We start from the raw sequence: 19,834 nt of genomic DNA on the forward strand, positions 1-19,834 counted from the left end.
TGAGAGAAAGGAAAGCGTGTATGTGAATGGGTGAAAGGATTGGATGAAAGGTTTCAAAAAGGTTTTTAAATGTTTTATTTTGAAACAAAGTTTGTGAACTTTTAAAATGAATTTTAATCATTTTGTTTTAACTACCACAAAAATCCCACGTGTCTGTTGGGCATATATTATCTGAAGTTTATACATTTAGCACCCACTCTGACAATAATTCACCTCAGAACATATAACTCACAGTGTATTATTTTATTATTGAAATCCTTCTCCATTTAACCCCTTTCTCCACATAGTTCAGAGGAAGGTGGTTTTTATCCCTCGCCTCAGGCATATCAAGCAGTGGTGCTTGGCTTGAGCAGGGAGTAGCCGCGGCCGGGCCTGGTGTTCAGAGCCTGTGTCATGGCAATGCCCGGTAGACATCAATGCTTGCGATGGAAGATAGAGGCAGGTCGCTAAGGCACATTCAGTCCTTTTCTTGACATCATCTTATTCTTTATGCACACGAAGATATGAGCCAGGGTGGACTCTTTAATTTCCGTGCATTGCAATGCCTTCCCACCCTTCTACTCTCTTAGCATGCCTGTCACATTCAAACCTTGGAATGCCAACCGTAGCGCTGCTCCCTCACTCTCGAGTGCACTTCTGCCTTGTAATTACTAATTCTTTCCCACAACAGAAGAGACTCCATCAGGCCTTTTGTTTGCTTTGCCTTTCCTTGGAGCTCTCTGATATAATTAATAATGATTTGGTAATTATGCAGGCGTCTGATTAAAAGTTCCACAACCTTGGGTGTTCCATGCCAATCAAAGGGGAAGCTTTCAAGGTGAGCATCTCGCCACTTAGCAGAGAATGACCTTTTTCTTTCTGCTTCCTTGAGATAAGGTGTCTAGATCTCATATTTCCAGGAAAGCGGTGGCTTATCAGGGAGCAGCATTCAGCGCTGAGCCTTCAAAGAGAGAGTTTGCTGGGGTTATGGGTCGGAATGACTCTGGCGCAGCAGGGGCAGTGAACGTGTCAAAAGAACTTTGAGCCTAAATATCAATCCGACCCAGGAGCTCTTTGAGCAAAATGTGCAAGGAGAGATTCTTCTCCTGTCCTAAAGGTTTTCCTCTCATGCAGGACTCTGTTTGCGCTGATGCGTCTGTTCTGCTTTGAGCACAGAAAGCCACAGAAGTCAGCATCCCAAGGCTCCTGGCTTACCTTCTGAAAACAAAGTTTCTAGGCCTTATGGTTATCAAGATTTTCTTGAAAATGCATGGTGAAATCTTAGAGGCCCGGGGAGTTCTTGAATAAGAATCTGGCAGTGAGGGGCCGGGGAAACAATGTCTTATATAACTCCTTGTCTCTCTGCATGCCCAGCACCTAACTACTGCTTTGCCATAAACTGCTAGGCTTCGGACATTAATGGGACTTAAGCACAACTACCTCTATCTGGATTAGGGCCATAGTGGAGCAGTTCACAAAACATTCTAACCCACACTCAGTGGTTGAGTGTGGATTGTTGTTGAACTCAACATCACTTTGTCTAGTCACCTGTGGGAGATTACTACAGGAAGCTTATGAAGAATAAGCCCTCTCCTACTGTTTTGCCAGCAACTGGTATTCAAAGGCATAATGCTTCAGAATGTGGAGTTCTGGGGAAACAATGTCTTATATAACTCCTTGTCTCTCTGCATGCCCAGCACCTAACTACTGCTTTGCCATAAACTCCCTGCCCCATGGCCAACAGAATAAATGATCATAGAATTATAGAACAGTAGAGTAGGACAGGGCTTGTAAGGCCATTGAGTCCAACCCACTGCTCAGTGCAGGAATTCACTTTAAAGCATTCCTGACTGATGGCTGTCCAGCTGCCTCTTGAAGGCCTCTCATGTGGGAGAGCCCACAACCTCCCTCGGTCATCGGTTCCGTTGTCGTACTGCTGTAACTGTTTGTAAGTTTTTCCTAATGTCCAGCCAGAATCTGGCTTCCTGTAACTTGAGCCCATTATTCCATGTCCTACATTCTGGGATGATCAAGAAGAAATCCTCTCCATTTTGTCCTCACAACAGCTCTGTGAGGTAGGTCTGGCTGAGAGTGGGTGACTGGACCAAAGTATTGCAGCTTTCATCCATATTGTTTGTTAGTTAAATTACATCTTGCCTTTTTTTCTCTGAAGGAGCACGAAGGAGCTTACATGATCCTCCTCCTCGTAGAATAGTAGAGTTGGAAGTGGCCTATATAAGGCCATTGAATACAACTCCCTGCTCAGTGCAGGAATCCACCTTAAAGACTACCTGACAGATAAGTGTCCAGCTGCATCTTGAATGCCTTTAGTATGGGAGAGCCCACGACCTCCCTAGGCCATTGGTTCCATTCTCGTACTGCTCTAACAGGAAGTTTTTCCTTATGTCCTGCCGGAATCTGGCTTCCTGTAACTTGAACCCATTACTCTGTATCCTGCACTCTGGGATGATTGAGAAGAGATCCTGGCCCTTCTCTGTGTGACAACCTTTCAAGTACAACTGCAAGAATTTTGACATGCTTTCATTAAAGCACTGAGTACACACAACCCTGTTCACGTGTTCAAGGGTAACCAGTTCAACATAGGTCGGGGTATAAATCCGAGAAATGAAAATCGCAGTTGACTTGAGCTTGCAAAGTGGCTATCGCTTGCTCCCATAGCACATTAAAAACAACAACAGGAAGTTGGTGAAGGAGTGTTAGCTCACTAGAGCATCAGCATCAAAGACTGGACAACTTGGAAGCATTTTGAAGCAAGGCGTGGAGAACCGTCGCTGGTAAAGGCCCAGGTGTCTGCTGGTTTGCCCTACATCATCCAGAGGTCCTCCTGGAGAGCTTCTGCAAAGCTCACAGTACTGCTCTTAGCCAGTCCATATAAATAGCACAGGGCTGAGACTTCCGTATCTCAGGTGCCAGCAGTTCAGTTAACTCATGTTGCCAGTGTCATCCTAATTACACGAATCACTCAAAGTTGGTGGCAAGCAATGGATTGAATGCAACGGATTGAAGATCTAACAACACAAACAACATTTGAAAGAGGGGTATGCAGGCGCCATTTACGAACGGACTTATGTTTGGATAGTGGGTCTGCCTCCACGGAAATTTATGCATAATTTACTTCTCTTTCCCTTTCTTCTATTTTTCATTTAGAACATTGTGATATTTGAAACTGAGGCCTTAGAAGTATGTAGTTGAACTTGTTTTCTGTTTTTGTTTTATTGTTTTATTTTGTTACAACTTATAATAAAAAAATTGATGAAAAAATTGGTGGCAGGCCAGATTCCAGACTCTTGTCTTTAAAGTAACCCTTTAACATCAGCTGAAGTAAGTCCTTGCCTATGAAAAGCTCGGACCACGATCAATTCTCTAGTCTTTAAGTTGCCCCAAGAATTTGTTTTCCCCTTTGCCACAGATTTGCATGGCTGCTCTTATAGAATCAGCCTGAACGGTTTGCGATCTTTGAAACGTTGTCCCTGCTGCTGAGCAATACTTGGTAAAACTTAACGGGTAATTTTATTTTATTTTTTTGTCTTGCTCCACTTGCTACCCACAGTGATGTGTACACATTTCATGCTAAGCGACTTTTGAGCAAAACAGCACGCATTTTGAAGAGCCTGGGATTTTGCAGGCGGGAGGCTTCACTCCTGAAAAAGAAGCTGAAAGAGGGTTTTTAGTGGCACTTGAAAAGCAAGTGGTCTCTGTTCCAGCACTGGCACTTTGGCCTAAAGCAATTATTAGCTGAACTTTGAGTGCTGCCGGGACGACATTGACATAATAATGCAGGGGAGCTGTAGAAACCTGTGTTTTGAGCAAGGAGACCGTTTTCCCCAAATAAAGTGGTGGATGTATTCTCATACAGCAGCGGGAATGGTGTGTGGGGAGAGCAGGTCATGTGCGTTGGCTAGAACACTCAAGAGTTCAAACTGAACTGGCTTCTGATGAATTACTACAAACATGAATTTCCAACAGTGGGCACCCTCCGATCTCTTCCCCTCTCTGTGCTCCGTGCCTTGAGTGCTGGACTTTTTTACTTTGTCCTGTGACTTGTTTCTGATTTTCAGACCCTGCCCTTAAAATAATGGAAGTTCCATGTTGCAGGTAGGGTTCATATTCTTTTTATACATTACTCTCTTGCCCTCGAGCGCAGTGCGCGGTGCTCCCAGCTTCGCTTTGCATGCAGCCTAGCCTGGATGAAAATGGGAAGAAATTTGTGAAATGCATCCTCTGCGGTGTCGCTGGGGATACCGGAAGCAACGTTCATTCAGACGTGTGTATCCCATCATCCCTTGTGGCCTTGCTGTGGATAGCTGGGTGCACCTCTGGGCATGTCTACATCGCACGGGGTTGCAGGAGGGAGGGGGAGGATCTCGCGGTATTATGCTTGCAAGTTCCTCCCCCTCAGCCTACACGCAGCACGCGATGTCCCGAGAGGATGGAGGACGTCATGCCCGCCATTTTGTTTTTTTAATGAAGATGAGCGCTCGAACGAAAAAGTAATTTTTTTAAAAAAAAAAAAAAATATTCCCGATCCCCCAACAGGCACAGACCTCCTGAAGAGCTCCATGCCCGGCTCCTCACAGTTTTTCACAAGGAGCCGGGACAAAACCATGACGGTGGGCCACACCTCCCGTGGTCTCGGGATCATCCCAAGGCCATGGGGAAAAAGCACGATTAAAGGGTAGGGTGATATCCTGAGGAGAGGGAGGGATCATCCCTCCCTGCCGCCGGGATCCCCTGTGCATCATGTGGACACACAGGGATGATCCCGGGGCAATACCCAGGATATCGCCCCTTGTAGACATGCCCTCTGAGATTGTACACTCTTTAAAATTAAATATGGTGGATCATAGCCCACCAATTAGAGACCAATGTTCTGGGGAGCAGAGCCTTTTATCGCATAAGAACAACTCAGTCTACCATCACTGCATGATGACTTTCAACTCCCCAGGAAGGAGTGATCCCCGCAGCATGGGAATGAAATGCTGCTAAGATGTCACAGCAACTCTAATGATGTGGATGTATTTTTCTTCAGGAGCTAAATTCAATATCCTCAGCAGTGTGTAGTGGTGTTTTTTTTAATCTTTAAATAAAATTGCTTGCTGGTCCCTCGTGTATGTATAACCTATAGCAGTTCAACTACATGGTACACAATTTTTAGGCCTGCAAGTCAGTTTCTGGAAAATGCCACATGCAGAACGTTGATTATGGTTGGCCCTTGCACACTTTGATTCTAAATGCCTGGTGTGTTTAACAAATCTGACTGCAGTTCTTCCTTTCTCCATGCATTATACAAAGGTCAGGCTTTGGAGGGATCCCTTTCATCCTTCTAGCATAAAACTAATCATGATTAGCATTTATATAGCACATTTCAAGCATTCAGATCCCTTCACGTACATTGCCTTGATTGACATCTTCAGTGTGGAGGGGCTGTTCTTGCCTGCCAAGCTGCTTTAGGAGTGGATCCTTTATCCATCACCTCCCCAGTAGTTAGGAGGTTCCCCCCATGCTGAAGAACTGATTGGTCCCCCTCTAATTCAGCAAACCTCTTGAGGAGCTGTTCATTACCCAGTTTGAAGAGGGGGGGGGGGGCATTCTGCCAAGTAAATAGTAGCAACTAACCTTCCCAGATTGATCCATGGAGGATTGGAGGGACCCCCCGAAAAATCAGGATAGGGGCTGGACGCAGCCTGTGGGCAGCCCGGTGGCTTCCTTGGTCTAGATCAGAGGTGAGGAACATGTGGCCCTCCGGATGTTTTAGCGTACCATTTTCAGCAGCCCTAGGCAGTATAGCCAATGGTAAGGCATAACGGGAGTTGTAGAACAAAATATCTGGAGGGCCACAAGTTGCCCACCTCTGGTCTAGATTATCTAAGGCTTGGTTCTCCAGATTTGAAAACATATGAGCCCTGCTCAATTAGACCAAAGCTCCATTTAGTCCGGCACCTGGCCTTCCTTAATGGCCATCCAAGAGCATATACAGGAGTTATTTAGCTATCATGGCCAGTAGCCTTTGATATAGACCTACATGCTTCATGAATTTGTCGAATCCCTCTTTAAAGCCACCTGAGCAAGTAGCCAGCACTGCGTCCTGTGGCAACAAATCCCATTCTTCAATTATGCTTTGTGTGAAGGAGCACTTTGGTTTGTCTCTCCTGGATCTGTTGCCCATCTGTTTGATTTATTTATTGCATTTCTATACCGCCTAATAGCCGAAGCTCTCTGAGTGGTTTACAAAATTAAAACAATTCAAAGTATAAAACAACAGTATAAAACCATAATATAAAATACAGTATAAAAGCACAACTAAGATAAAACAGCAGCAATGCAAAAATACATATTTAAAATACAAATTTAAAACAGCAAAGTTAAAATTAATTCATAGACTATTAAAATACTAGGAGAATAAAAAGGTCTTCACCTGGCATCTAAAAGAATATAATGTAGGTGCCAAGCGAACCTCCTTAGGGAGCTCATTCCACAGCTGGGGTGCCACAGCAGAGAAGGCCCTCCTCCTGGTAGCCACCTGCCTCACTTCCTTTGGCAGGGCAGAGAGGCACCCCTGAGGGTCCGGGCAGGTACATATAGGAGGATGTGATGACCCTGATATACATGTGGGAGAAAACTTTCTCTCTGCTTCCTCACACCATACATAACTTCATAAACCTTGAGAATAGAGATAATCTCCTAGTTATCTTTTTTTTTTCTAAATTAAAAAGGCCAAAACATTTTAGCCTTTCCTCATAGAAAAGTTGCACCACCACCACCACAATTTTGTGAAAAAAACACGTGTTTATAGTGCATATAGTACCCTTGTTTAATATCTATATGGAAAAACAACAACATATCATGTATGTGGTACCTACCTAGCACATACATGATCATGTGTCATCTTCCGAATTATTGTTGCAAAAATTGTTCAAAAGCTGACCATTTCCTCACAAATTTACTAACCTCAGGTATTATCCAGGGACCTGCTGCAGGGATTGATATCCCCTCCCCACCCCCACCCCGTGGCCACACAGATGTGCTCTGGAGGGTTGGGGGGGGGGACTCACCAGAGCAGATTTTGGACATGTACAGGGAGGGAGGAAAGGACAAAGAAGGTCCATCACGCCACTGGACATCCACTGGCACAAGGGTTGGATCTAACCCATAGAAATGATTCTGCCATGCTTGTATCTGTGAGCTTTGACATTACTGTTACAGTCCGTACGCTTAAGAGTCAATCAGCAGAAAAGGCAATGAAGAAATTCAGATTCTTAGCTGCTATGGATGAATTAACAGCCATCTCAGCATCAGTCTGAATTACACACCCTTTTAATAATTCAGAAACAACTCTCCCCAGTGAGGTTTATCTTTGGTAGTGCGATGGACGACTCACCCACCCTTTTCAGGACTCTTGAGTCCTTTAAGAAGACGTCACCTGCAGGTTTCTACTGCCAGTCTTGATTACCCTAATAACAGAGGGGGGTGTCTGCCTTTTCCAATCACAATCAACCACTAAGCCCTCCCACTGGGGTTAGTATTACACTCTGTTCTTATGGGTGAGTTTCTTCCGTTCAGCCAGCCCCGAAGGAGGAGATTCAAAGAAGTCACTTCACTTTACAGGCATGACTTCCATCAGAGGTTTAGCGAGGAGGGAACTGTCTGGAAATATAACACTCTGTGGCTTGAAATATCTATTGCTGCAAACTCCCTGCACTAAAGTGCGGAGGGAAGGAAGAAGTGTGAAAGGTCTGCTCTTCACACTTGGCTGGCAGATTACGTTCTCTCTCTCTCTCTCTCTCTCTCTCTCCTTCCCCTTCCTTTTTTGACTAAATGTTGTACTGTCAATGGATTTTGTCTGAAATTAGAAAGGTTTGAGGCTTCAGGGACACAAAAAGTCTTTTGTCCGCAGACTCATGAAAAGGAGCAAAACTCTGAAGTTTTGAGAAGTCTTGTGACTTAAGAGAAACAGAATGGCTCCAATTTCCCTTACCCTCAACCCTTTCAGGCTGTTATATGGGGATAGCAATGGCCTATCTTACAGGGTTGTTCAAGGATTAATGTATGTGAAACACTTTGAATAATAGCAGTTCTTTCCCTGTCAAATGCCTGTAGCATCTTGGAACTGTAAGTAGAATAAGGAACTAATTAAACACAGCTACTACCTGCAGTGTTAAGTCAGGCTCCTTTTCAGTTGAAAGTGGGATAGCATGAGGCAGAGCAGGAGCAAGAACCGGCTTCATTTTATATAGTTAACTGTTCTTTTGTACACATTTGAGAATAGTCTTCCAGTGAATACGTTATGGTGTTCAGTTGATCAATAGCACAGCAAGTCTTGCAGATTTGAAGTAGAGGCCATGGTAATATAGATTGGTATCAGAAACATGACCAATAACTCTAAACATGTTGCAGTATTAGACACTGGTGTATAACTGCTGTCAGATGTTTAGACTATGGGAAATCTAATGACCAAAAGCATGAGCTTATGAATGAAGTAGTTTCATCTGGCCAAAATTCAGGCACAACATCTAAAGAGCAATCAAATATTAGAATCCTCTGCTGAGGCGGCACAGTCTCATGTGGGGCAGTCAGATATAGAATTGGGGGTTCACATGACTGAATGCTCCTCCATTCCAAAAACACCTCTATATCCATCTATATTAAACACTACCATGTTAGGCATTATAACAAAAGGAATTGAGAATAAAATGGCCAGTATCATACTGCCTTTATACAAACCTATGGTGTAATCACACTTAGAATACTGTGTACAGTTTTAGGAAAAAGGGCAGAAAAGGGCAACTAAAATTATTAAGGGGCTGGAGCATTTCCCCCATGAGGGAAGGTTCCATCAACTGGGATTGTTTATCTTGGAAAAAAGGAAGCTAAGGGGAGACATGATAGAGGTGTACAAAATTATGCATGGTATGGAGAATGTTGATGGGAAGACATTTTTCTCCCTCTCTCAAAATACTAGAACCCAGAGTCCTCCCATGAAGCTGACTGGTGGGAGATCCAGGACAAATAAAAGGAAGTACTTCTTCACACAGCGCATACTTAAATTATGGAACTCACTACCACAGGATGTAGTGATGGCCACCAATTTGGATGGCGTTAAAAGGGGGTTGGATAAATTCCTGGAGGTGAAGGCTGTCAATGGCTACCAGCCTGATGGTTGTGTGCTATCTCCAGTATTCGAGGCAGTGAGCCAGTGTGCACCAGTTGCTGGGGAACATGGGGGAGAGGGTGCTGTTGCACCATGTCCTGCTTGTTCATCCCTGGCCAATGGCTGGTTGGCCACTGTGTGAACAGAGTGCTGGACTAGATGGACCCTTGGCCTGATCCATCATGGCCCTTCTTACGTTCTTATCATATCAGGGGAGAAGGCTAGCTAAGACTCTTTTCTTGGAGATGCTGTGGATGGAATTTTTTGGTACGGAGGAGTGTTCAACCCTGCGAGTCCCGACTTTACCATGTGAAGTGGTACAGCCCTGCCACAGCTTTTCCATCTCAGTAAAAACTAGACCAACCTTCTCCAACCTGGTGTCATCCTGATGTTTTTTGGACTATTAGCTCCATTCATCTCTGATTATTGGCCATGCTGATGGGGGTTATGGGATTTGTAGTCCAAAACTTCTGTAGGATATTGGGCTGGGGAAGGCTGAACTAGGGCCCTTTAGACTCTCCCCAGAGGCCTGTTATTTGCACGCACGCACGCACACACACACACACACACCAACTTGCAATAAGCCCAGAGTGTTTATCTTAATATGGAGTTGCAGGTTCTCTCTGCTTTCTGACAAGTATACCAGTATGGAGGGTTTTCAAAGGCTTGTCTGTTACATTATCAGTGTATGAGGAAGCAACCTAACGTATTAAGGGGCTTGTTCAAGGCAGTTTTGCCCATGAGAGTATGCTAAGCTGGCTTGCTTTTTTGTAGCGATATCTCCAGTTATTCAATCAGTACACATCCGTAAATGATAAAAGACAAGTAATTATGATAAAAGACAAGTAATTGTAGTGCGGGCTGCTGCTGCTTAAAATCATGACGCTAGTAAAAAGCTGAGTTAATGTTTGATGTATGCGCAACCTTATCTTGCAGATCCAACCTTGCAACTCTTTTTTTTCCAGAATGATAGATTTTGTGCATTAATATAACTACCTGCTCAATATTTCCAAATCAATTTTATGGACTTTAATTCTTCAAGCAGTCAGATGAGGTCTTTCCGTGTTCCACCGCTGCTGTTGCATCAATAGAGAAGCTGATATTCAAGGTTATGAGCTGAATTGGTAACTGCACCGATATCACCTTAAGTTTCTCTCCCAGTCCTGTTTAAGCTCTTCTCAAGATTTTCCTACTTCCTGTAAGTTGGCTTTTTGAACACAGAAAAGTCTGCACAACTTTAAACCTTTTCACCATACTTCAAAATTACCTTGCTATGGTCCTATCTTTGCCCCAGACTTCTGTTGGCCTAAGTGCAAGCTGCCCACACTTCTGTTGTTAATAAATGACTATGAGCCTGTTCAGACAACACACTACGCCATTGTTAGGCCGCTAACCCTTTTACAGCAAATGGTTAGTGACTGTGTTTAAACCATGGTTGTGTAGCCACCATGGTTAGGAATGGTTCACATGACACACTAAGCCATAATGTTTAGCTCAAAATGGTTTGGTCCCTCACCAAAGACTCCGGAGCAAATTTAGCAGTCATGGAATAAGGGGAGAGGTTCTCTTATGGATCAATAACTGGTTAAAAAACAGAAAGGAGAAAGTAGGAATAAATGGTAAATTCTCCCAATGGAGGAAAGTAAATAGTGGGGGCCCCACAGGGATCTGTACTGGGACCAATTCTTTTCAACTTGTTCATAAATGATCCAGAATTAGGAGTGGTGCCAATGACACCAAATTACTTAAGGTGATTAAAACAAAAAGGGATTGTGAGGAACTCCAAAAGGATCTCGCCAAGCTGGGAGAGTGGACATCCAGATGGCAGATGCGGTTCAGTGTAAGCATGTATAACGTGATGAACGTTGGGACAAAAAAGCCCAACTTCAAGTATAACCGGATGGGATCTGAGCTGCCAGTGACTGAACAAGAAAGAGATCTTGGGGTTGTGGTGGACAGCTCGATGTAGATGTCAGTCCAGTGTGCGGCCGCTGTAAAGAACGCTAACTCCATGTTAGGCGTAATTAGAAAAGGAATTGAGAATAAAACTGCCAATATCATGCTGTCTTTAAACAAATCTATGGTGTGACCACAATTAGAATACAGTGTACAGTTTTGGTCACCACACCTAAAAAAAGATACTATTAAGCTGGAAAAAGTGAAGAAAAAGGGCAACTAAAATTATCAAGGGGCTGGAGCATCTCCCTTGTGAGGGAAGGTTGCAACAGCTGGGATTGTTCAGCTTGGAAAAAAGGAGGCTAAGGGGAGACGTGATAGAGATGTACAAAATTATGCATGGTGTGGACAATTTTCTACCTCCTCCATAATCTTAGAACCTGGTGGCGTCCCATGAAGCTGATTGGTGGGAGCTTCAGAACAGATAAAAGGAAGAATTTCTTCCCACACCTTGCAGGAAGGAGCAGCACTGCAGCGTTGCACAACATGAAGATAACATGAAAAAAATGCTCTGGGAATGGCTGCTTTGTCACTCTGAGGACCACGCGTTGGAATGAAAAGTTCAGAAACCAAAGCAAATTGTATAGGGCAAGAACATTCCTCTGCAATTAGCTGCGCAAAAGATCGTGCTCTGTGTGTGTGTGTGTGTGTGTGTGTGTGTGTGTGTGTGTGTGTGTGTGTTGCACACGCCCTGACAGCTCTGATCTTTACAAGCTCCGGAAGGCAGTTTAGCACCTTCCAAAGTGGGGCTGTCTGCTAGCACTTCAGCACCTGCAAATCAGGCTCAAGGAGTAATCAAAGTGTGATAAACATTAATTAGGATAATAACCAATAGCTTAATGGGAAAGAAGAAGAAGAAGAAATCTTGATTAGGTTTTCTCACGGGATTTCTACCCATCAGATTTTTGATTGCACTTGCTCAGACGTGAAATATGATGCAAAGAAGCTGTTTTAAATGGGAAAGGTGGGAAAGAGCAGAAGGCGAACGAGTTGGGCTGGGGAGTTTTTCCCCCCCTGTGACAGTATACTTGAACTTATTTGGCTTTTCTGGAGGGAAACACTCACTGTCATTTGCTGCCTTTCAAACTTTTGAGGTGAAACTGGCATTCAAAATGGACTTTTAAATGCATCCCTGAGCAGTCATAAATTGCAAGTTTCTGCTGCTTCCTTCTGTACTTTCATGAGCAAATAATAGATTCTGCGGAAGAAGCTGTCCAGGGGGGTTATTGGATGTACAGCACTCTCCTTGCCCTTTGATGGGTGAGGGTGGCAGGGTCTCCATCCCTCTCTCCTTGCCCCGGAAAGCCTTTACCAAAACGTTGGGAGTAGGTTGAGATTCAAAGGGGAATGTCTGGGACAGGGGAAAGTTTTAGCATATATTCCAGAAACCAAGGAGCAGCTGGGCTTAAGGAACTGAACCTTTGTATAGGGTTTGTGTTTAGGGTGGCTGGAAAATGAATCTACAGTACAGGCATGTGTATATTTCCATTGCACCATCTATATATTCTTAGAACTCCTTGTCAAAAAGTTATTTCTTGTCCCATGTGGCTGCTGTTGGCCTAATCTTGAAAGCCTCGGGCTACAGCTATGTTGTTAAAAAGAAATCGGTACCAATAAAACCTGAAATATGTTGGCCTTCCTAGATGATGCAAATTGAGGAAATGTTCAGATTTTCCTTCATTTTCCTCTGCTAGTGGTGTGGAGAGGTGGATTGCTATTAACCTTCTCCCCTCGGGTTTCTGAGATGTCACCAGCCATTGCCTGCATAGATCAGGTCTTAAGCTGTGCTGAATTCCTTGCTCAGTGCCAACATCTGTGCTTTTTCTGCGCTTGAATGGAATTGTGGCATATACGCAGCTCGCGGTAATTCCCATTAACCTTAGCCTAAGTCAAAGCCAGCATTGCCTGAGAGCTGGGACTAATTCTTTAGGCCTCTCTTTCACCGCTTATGACTTGGTGCAAAGAAGCCCTTCCGCGCCATTCCCATTTGGTCCAGCTCTTGTAAGAGGCCAGCAGAGAGTTCTCTGCCGTGAATTCAGCCTTGTGCTTGCGCTCGATCCGCCATCTTACATGTTACAAAACTGGCTCCAGGATTGCCTATGCTGGGTTTGCTTGCTCACCTACAAAATTGCAGGAGGTTCCTGTTGCCATCGGCTCAGTTTCAAAGCCCGAGTCCCTGACCAGCTCCCCCACTACTTGGCTTTCCTTTTGCTACCCTATCCCATACATATGCAGTAGGTCTTAGGAAAAAGTCATTTAATACTTGAGCTGTTTTATCCTCCCGTGCTGTTCATTTCTCATTCCATTCCGTAATGTTCTTTCTCCTTGACTGATCATTTGCTTTTGTACTTGAGACATGAAATTGGAGTTGCTTGGTATTCTAGGGAGGTCTCCTTCGCAGCTTCTCTTGACGTTTCTGATGTTCAGCTGTAATTGCCTAACCTCCTCCCATTCTTTCTGGCCCCTCTCTTTATTGGAGTGAATTATTGTTGGTCGATTGTTCATGCCTAGGACCCAGCTGCTGATTGCAAATGACCTTTCGGCGACTTATCTCAAGACAAGGTAGCGTTGGCTGGCCTGCTCATAAAACCTTGTCTGTCAAGCAGTTTGGCACATGCTTACTGAGAGCACATTTCTGATCCATGCTTAATCCTGTACTTCCCTATGAATCCAGACCTTCTGAACCACTCTGACTTCCACTCTCTTGACTCATGGCATGGTGGCTTTGTCATACTCAGGTACCTCTTCCATTCTTGCGTCCATCAAATGCAGTGGTAATAGCGTCTACCAAGACATTCAAAGCCTTATGCTGTCCAAGAGAATGCATTCCACAATTAAACGAAGAGTATTGAAGCTCAAAGTTATGCTCTGGATTGTGCATTGACAAAATTGAGCCGAAATGTGGAGATACGGGGCCTGTTCTGACAACACGCTAAGCCCTTTTGCAGCAAATGTTTAGTGAGTGTGTTTATACCATGGTTATTTAGCCACCATGGTCAGGCATCATTCATGCAACATGCTGACCAATAATGTTTAGCTCAAAATCCTTAACCACCATGGCTTAGTGTGCTGTATGAACAGGGTCAATACGTACGGGGTTGTTGGTAGACAGGTTAGAAGAGGGAGCATAAGAAGATACGTAGAGCATACTTCTCTATGTATCCAAGCACCGTTTGTGCTTTTCTCTAAATTGCCACATTAATTCATGTTCAGTCTAGAAAGAACACTGACAGTGTGATGGGTGAGTGATGGTACACCCAGCCGGGGTGGGGTGGGCATAGCAACCTCCAACAGGTCAAGTTCTCCATTGCACAGCAGCCAAGTCCCTCAGCATGCAGGCTGCCTCGATGTACCATCACTCACCCATCACACTTGAATGTATTTATCTTCTTGAATGTATTTATCTTCTCCTGCTGTTGGAAATCAAGGAAAGGAGGTAGACATTCATTTATTTCCTGCAGGTATCTGTCACACACTTATACTGCTTGTGAATAACTATCACAGGTCTCCGTTTCTGAATGTATCCTGAAAGGACGTCTAATTTTTTTGTGCAAATGGCCAGTACTTTTGTCCGTACTCTGTTTAGAGAGGAGATGTGGTGTGGTGTATTCTGGCTGGTTAATGCAAGGAAGTTCCACAAACCCATGTGTGCAATTCTTGCCTATATATAGAACTACTTGGACATATCATTTTGTTTCATTTATCTCATCTTTGTACCACCCGATAGCCAAAGCTCTCTGGGCTGTTCACCAAAATTAAAACCCAAAATGCAACATAGAAGAAACATGATATAAAATCTTTAGCATATCAAAATAAATAAACAAATAAATAAAGCAATTCAACATGCGTTGTGAAGCAGCACTTTAGGGATCAATGCGTTCTTCTTCATAGTCACAACAGAAGCAGCCACAAGCATTGCATAGTAAAGTTTTGTTGTTTATTCGTTCAGTCGCTTCCGACTCTTCGTGACTTCATGGACCAGCCCACGCCAGAGCTTTCTGTCGGCCGTTGCCACCCCTAGCTCCCCCAAGGTCTAGTCTGTCACCTCCAGAATATCATCCATCCATCTTGCCCTTGGTCGGCCCCTCTTCCTTTTGCCTTCCACTTTCCCTAGCATCAGCCTCTTCTCCAGGGTATCCTGTCTTCTCATTATGTGGCCAAAGTACTTCAGTTTTGCCTACCATTCCCTCAAGTGAGCAGCCTGGCTTTATTTCCTGGAGTATGGACTGGTTTGATCTTCTTGCGGTCCAAGGCACTCTCAGAATTTTCCTCCAACACCACAGTTCAAAAGCATCTACCTTCCTTCGCTCAGCTTTCCTTATGGTCCAGCTCTCGCAGCCATAGGTTACTACGGGGAATACCATTGCTTTAACTATGCAGACCTTTGTTGTCAGTGTGGTGTCTCTGCTCTTAACTATTTTATCAAGATTTGTCATTGCTCTCCTCCCAAGAAGTAAACGTCTTCTGATTTCCTGGCTGCAGTCAGCGTCTGCAGTAATCTTTGCTCCCAGAAATACAAAGTCTGTCACTGCCTCCACGTTTTCTCCCTCTATTTGCCAGTTACCAATCAAGCTGGTTGCCATAATCTTGGTTTTACCTCAGCATTTTTGAATTATTATCTTTTGGGGATCTCTCACTTCATCTTGAAGAACAGGAGCAAGAGTTTGGGGTCTTAGCATGAGATGGGTTGCTCCTAACCATCTCCATTGCTTAACCAAGGTCAAACTCATACGGATGAGGGACGAAGGAGAGGGAAGGATAGATGATACTACAGAAGGAGGCCTCCTCCCAGGTTAAAGGGGGGCAGTGTATGGAAGGGATGACAAATCTAATATACATGAAATAGAATATCTACCAATACATTTGTGGAGCATGCGTTTTTGCAGTTTTGATTTTTAGGGTCTCTTCAGTAATGTTCAGAGAATCATAGAACGATAGACTTGGAGGGGGCCGTTTGGGCTCCGACCCCTGTTCAGTGCAGGAATCCCGATTAAAGCATCCAGTTGTGAATTCACTGGATTATTAAAACGGAAGCAGCAATCATTTTTAAGCCTCTGTTGTTCAGCAGCAATTGAATTCCTGACTTGCGCATCATATACGCTGCCTCAGCACTTAGATATATGCCTCATGCTAAGATTTTGCTGGAAATGCCGAAGCTCAGAAGGATTAAGTTGGGGTGAGGGAAGGCAGTGAGGTTCGTTCTTCAGCCCAGACTGACTTAGTATCTTGCTTCAAACTAAACCGAGATCCTTGGAGCAGTCGGAGCCCTGATCAGAGAGGCCCAGCAAATTCTCTCCCACCGGCCGCTTTCCATGACTCTTCCCCAGCCGAGACTTCATCCTCCTCCCTTTCTGTCCAACAAAGCACCTGCTGTAAACCCCCTTCTGCCCCTTAACCCCATCGCTTGCTTGGCCCTTCTAATGCCTGTCTGTCCCATACGTGAGGCAGTGGGTGATGACTGGCTACTGAACAAGGCCAAATATTTGTACTGCGTTTTAGAGACCCATCCTGTGACCCCTAAGAGTCTGCCTGGAGGCAGGCCCTAGCGTTGCTCAGTTTCTGGGAACTGGGCTCTCCACCCCCTCATAGCTGGCGCAATTCTTGCCACAACGGTTATGCCTCCGCGCCCAGAAATGGAGCGCAGAAATGGTGAAAAGGGGGCAGTCCCAGGGCAGGGAGGGGAGGACACTACGGGAGCTGCTTTACGCAGCTTCTTATGGGGTCTCCAGGCCCCTTCCCTCCCCTCACAGTCAGGTGAAATCACCGTCTGGGCAAAAACGCAGGGCGGCCAGAGCAGGGAGGAAAACATCCCCCTCCGTGCTCCAGCCGCCCTGCAGAATGTAGTTGGAAGCCTCTGATTTCAGAGGCTGATGACTATCCGGATAAGGTTGCGCCCTCAATGGATCTGATTTTATGTTATATTTTAGTTGAGATTTTGTTTTTAATCCGTATTTTATTATTAGCCACCTTAAGGACCTTTTTTGGTGGAAAAGCAGGACATAAATCAATTTAAAAACAACAACTCATCTTCAAGTTGGTTGAGACTCGAAAGGACTGTGAAAACAACTGTATAAAATTCTAGAAAGGAAGCTGGGCTATTCAAGAGTCCTGTATGGCAGCCCAACGGATTAGACCAATATGAAGTAACAACATAGAGGTACTTTGGGTGATTGTGGAAAGCCACACAGAGAGAGGGAGAGGTTGAGCACAGGGACTGGCAAGCGAGCGTGTTTCACGTTTGCTGAGATTCTTCAGACGTTATCTTGAATCTCAGCTCACCTTGTTTCCCGCACTCGATGGCACTCTGTTTTAAGTGCACGTTTTTCTAACGCATATTGCACATTTTTGCTCTTGTTCACTCTAGCAATTGCAAACTGGACCATGTTTACATGATCTGTGGACGTAAACAAAATTATTATACATTCCTGTTTCAGCAACTTCTCCTTGAGTGGTTTGCCCTTCCCAACTCGGTGACTTCCAGATGTGTTGAACTACAATACCCACCACCCCTAGCCAGCCTCTGTTGCCAAGCTGGCTGGGGTGATGGGAGTTGTAGTCCAACCCATCCAGAGGGTACTGGGTTGGGGAAGGCTAATCTAGACATTTGCTTGAAAGTTGGGCTGTTGCTGTTATTATATTTATGTGGATCTCCGTATGATGTGGTCGCTATCAAAACTGTGCTGTTCTCTGCCTCGATGGTTATGTTAGGGGTGTGTGGATTTTTGAAGCTGTTTTTAATGGGTGGCAATTTTACTGCAACTGTGATTTGGTTTTATTTAATCCAAATATCGCCCAAAGACCGTTTTATTATTGGTTGATTAATGAACGTTGTTGCAAAACAAATTCATTCATTTATTTGTTCATTGTTAGGATTTCCCAACAAGTGGAAGCCAGCCGGGCACAGCTGCGGGCGATCGATGAGAGAGTCACTCTTGCTCAAGCCAAAATTGAGAAGATAAAGGGCAGCAAGAAGGCGATCAAGGTACTAGATGCTTGTTGTAGCTGCTCTCTGGAACTGCTCCACATCACGACTCATGGCCCAATGAAACGAGACGCGTGGCAAGCGAAGTCACGTGTGGGATAACTGTTGGCCTGTGGGGAGTTCACCGTTCACAGGCTTGGGTCAGCCTCAGACTCCGAGAAGAAGGGCTTGAAATGGGAGCCAGCAATGCAAGTCTGAAAATGAAACCAGAGGCTGCATAACAATTTCCCTTCTGTGGACTCCAGCCATCCTTGGATTTGGATTGGGGAAAGAGAGGATTTCCGTTGGCAGCTGAATGCATGCTGGTTGTAGCACAAGATAAGGGTTACGAGCACAGGTTTGAGGCACTGAAAAATCCCAAAGGTTGGAATTTCCAGAGCTTCACCATGTGGAGGTGCATTGACAAAATTCTTATAATGAAACGCCCTGTAAATCTGGAGCCTCTTTCACCTTTTATTTTATTTTGCCTTCTCTGACTTCTGTCAAATCCTGGAACATCGTTCCCCAACCATGTGCCCTCCAAATGTTTTGGATTACAAGTCCCATCAGCCCTAGACAGCATGCCATTGGGAATGATGGGAGTTTCAGTCCAATATATCTGGAGGGCACCACGTTGGGAAAGGCTGTTTTTAAGTGTTAAACTAAAACACAATAAATTTATGTATTTATTTTATTTTATTTAAACTATTTATAGGCCATCTTTCAAGGCAGGAGCCCTCCCAAGGTGGCAAAAAATGCTAAATTGTATACTAAATTGCTACTATTGACGTTCGCTATTCTGGCATCATCCTGTCCCCCAATGAGTATCATTAGTTACATGATAAATGCTCCATCGTATCTATAACGTTGACTAATGTTGTATGCCATGCCTCAACGCTCCTCATTAAAACTTAGTCAGCTTGGTTATTTCATGGGTAAGGAACAGAAAGCTGTGAGATGAAGGCTTCCAAATGCTGCTCCAAGGCCCCAGTTCTGTATGAGACATTGATCCGGTGTGTTTCCACTCTCTCTTGCTGGCCTCCGAGCTGACTTTCCTCTGTGCAGGCAACATGGACTTTTCATGTTCCAATTTTCTCTTCCTGCATTTCTCCCCGAAGGTGTTCTCCAGTTCAAAATACCCTGCTCCAGAGCGGCTGCAAGAGTATTCCTCCATTTTTGCTGGCGCCAGGGATCCAGATGCACAGAAACGGCCGAGGCGCAAGATTCAGAGCAAACACCGAGCGTTCGATGAAAAATCCCTGCAGGTGAGGGAAGTGGGAGGGAAAGGGCATCCTGTCGCGTTCCTCTGCCGGAGAAACCAGACCTCTCTTGACAGTGGATTTCCAGTGGAGGAGGCCTTAATTAGGACAGGGAGAACATGAAGAGGCTCCCGGGAAGCAAATGTTTTGCCGAGAGTAGAAGGGTGCTTTGCTAACATCCTCCCCTCCTCCAGTACTATTGAGCTACTCAGAGTGTGCATTTAGGGCCACCTGCGTACAGCCTTCTGTGTAGGTGTGGGTGTCTGTTGTGCATGCAGGTGAGCATTGATGGGGTCATCTGGATGTCCAGGACAAAATGCATTTTGGAACTGCTTCCTGACCCAGTCGGGACCCACATCGGTGCAGGGGAGGATGAGGAGGAAAGCTCTTTCTTCCCTTGGCAACTCTCTGCTCCTCCCTGGCTCTAGTCCAGAGGTTTTCAAGAGTTCCTAGGAAGCCTGGGTGGCTACCTCACTACCACAAGAGGCAGTGATGGCCACCAATTTGGAT

General features: G+C 44.8%; 1 protein-coding gene across 1 annotated transcript in view; it reads left to right on the top strand.

Moving 5' to 3' along the window:
• Positions 1-19,834, top strand: part of WASHC1 (WASH complex subunit 1) — a 54,707-nt gene that overhangs the window by 21,535 nt on the left and 13,338 nt on the right. Inside the window, exons 3-4 of the mRNA XM_063134933.1 lie at positions 17,975-18,086; positions 19,184-19,330. Of these exons, the coding sequence (XP_062991003.1) occupies positions 17,975-18,086; positions 19,184-19,330 (259 nt within the window). The remainder of the gene's footprint in view (positions 1-17,974; positions 18,087-19,183; positions 19,331-19,834) is intronic.

The sequence above is a fragment of the Elgaria multicarinata genome, chromosome 9, assembly GCF_023053635.1.
Source record: "Elgaria multicarinata webbii isolate HBS135686 ecotype San Diego chromosome 9, rElgMul1.1.pri, whole genome shotgun sequence".
Taxonomy (NCBI): domain Eukaryota; kingdom Metazoa; phylum Chordata; class Lepidosauria; order Squamata; family Anguidae; genus Elgaria; species Elgaria multicarinata.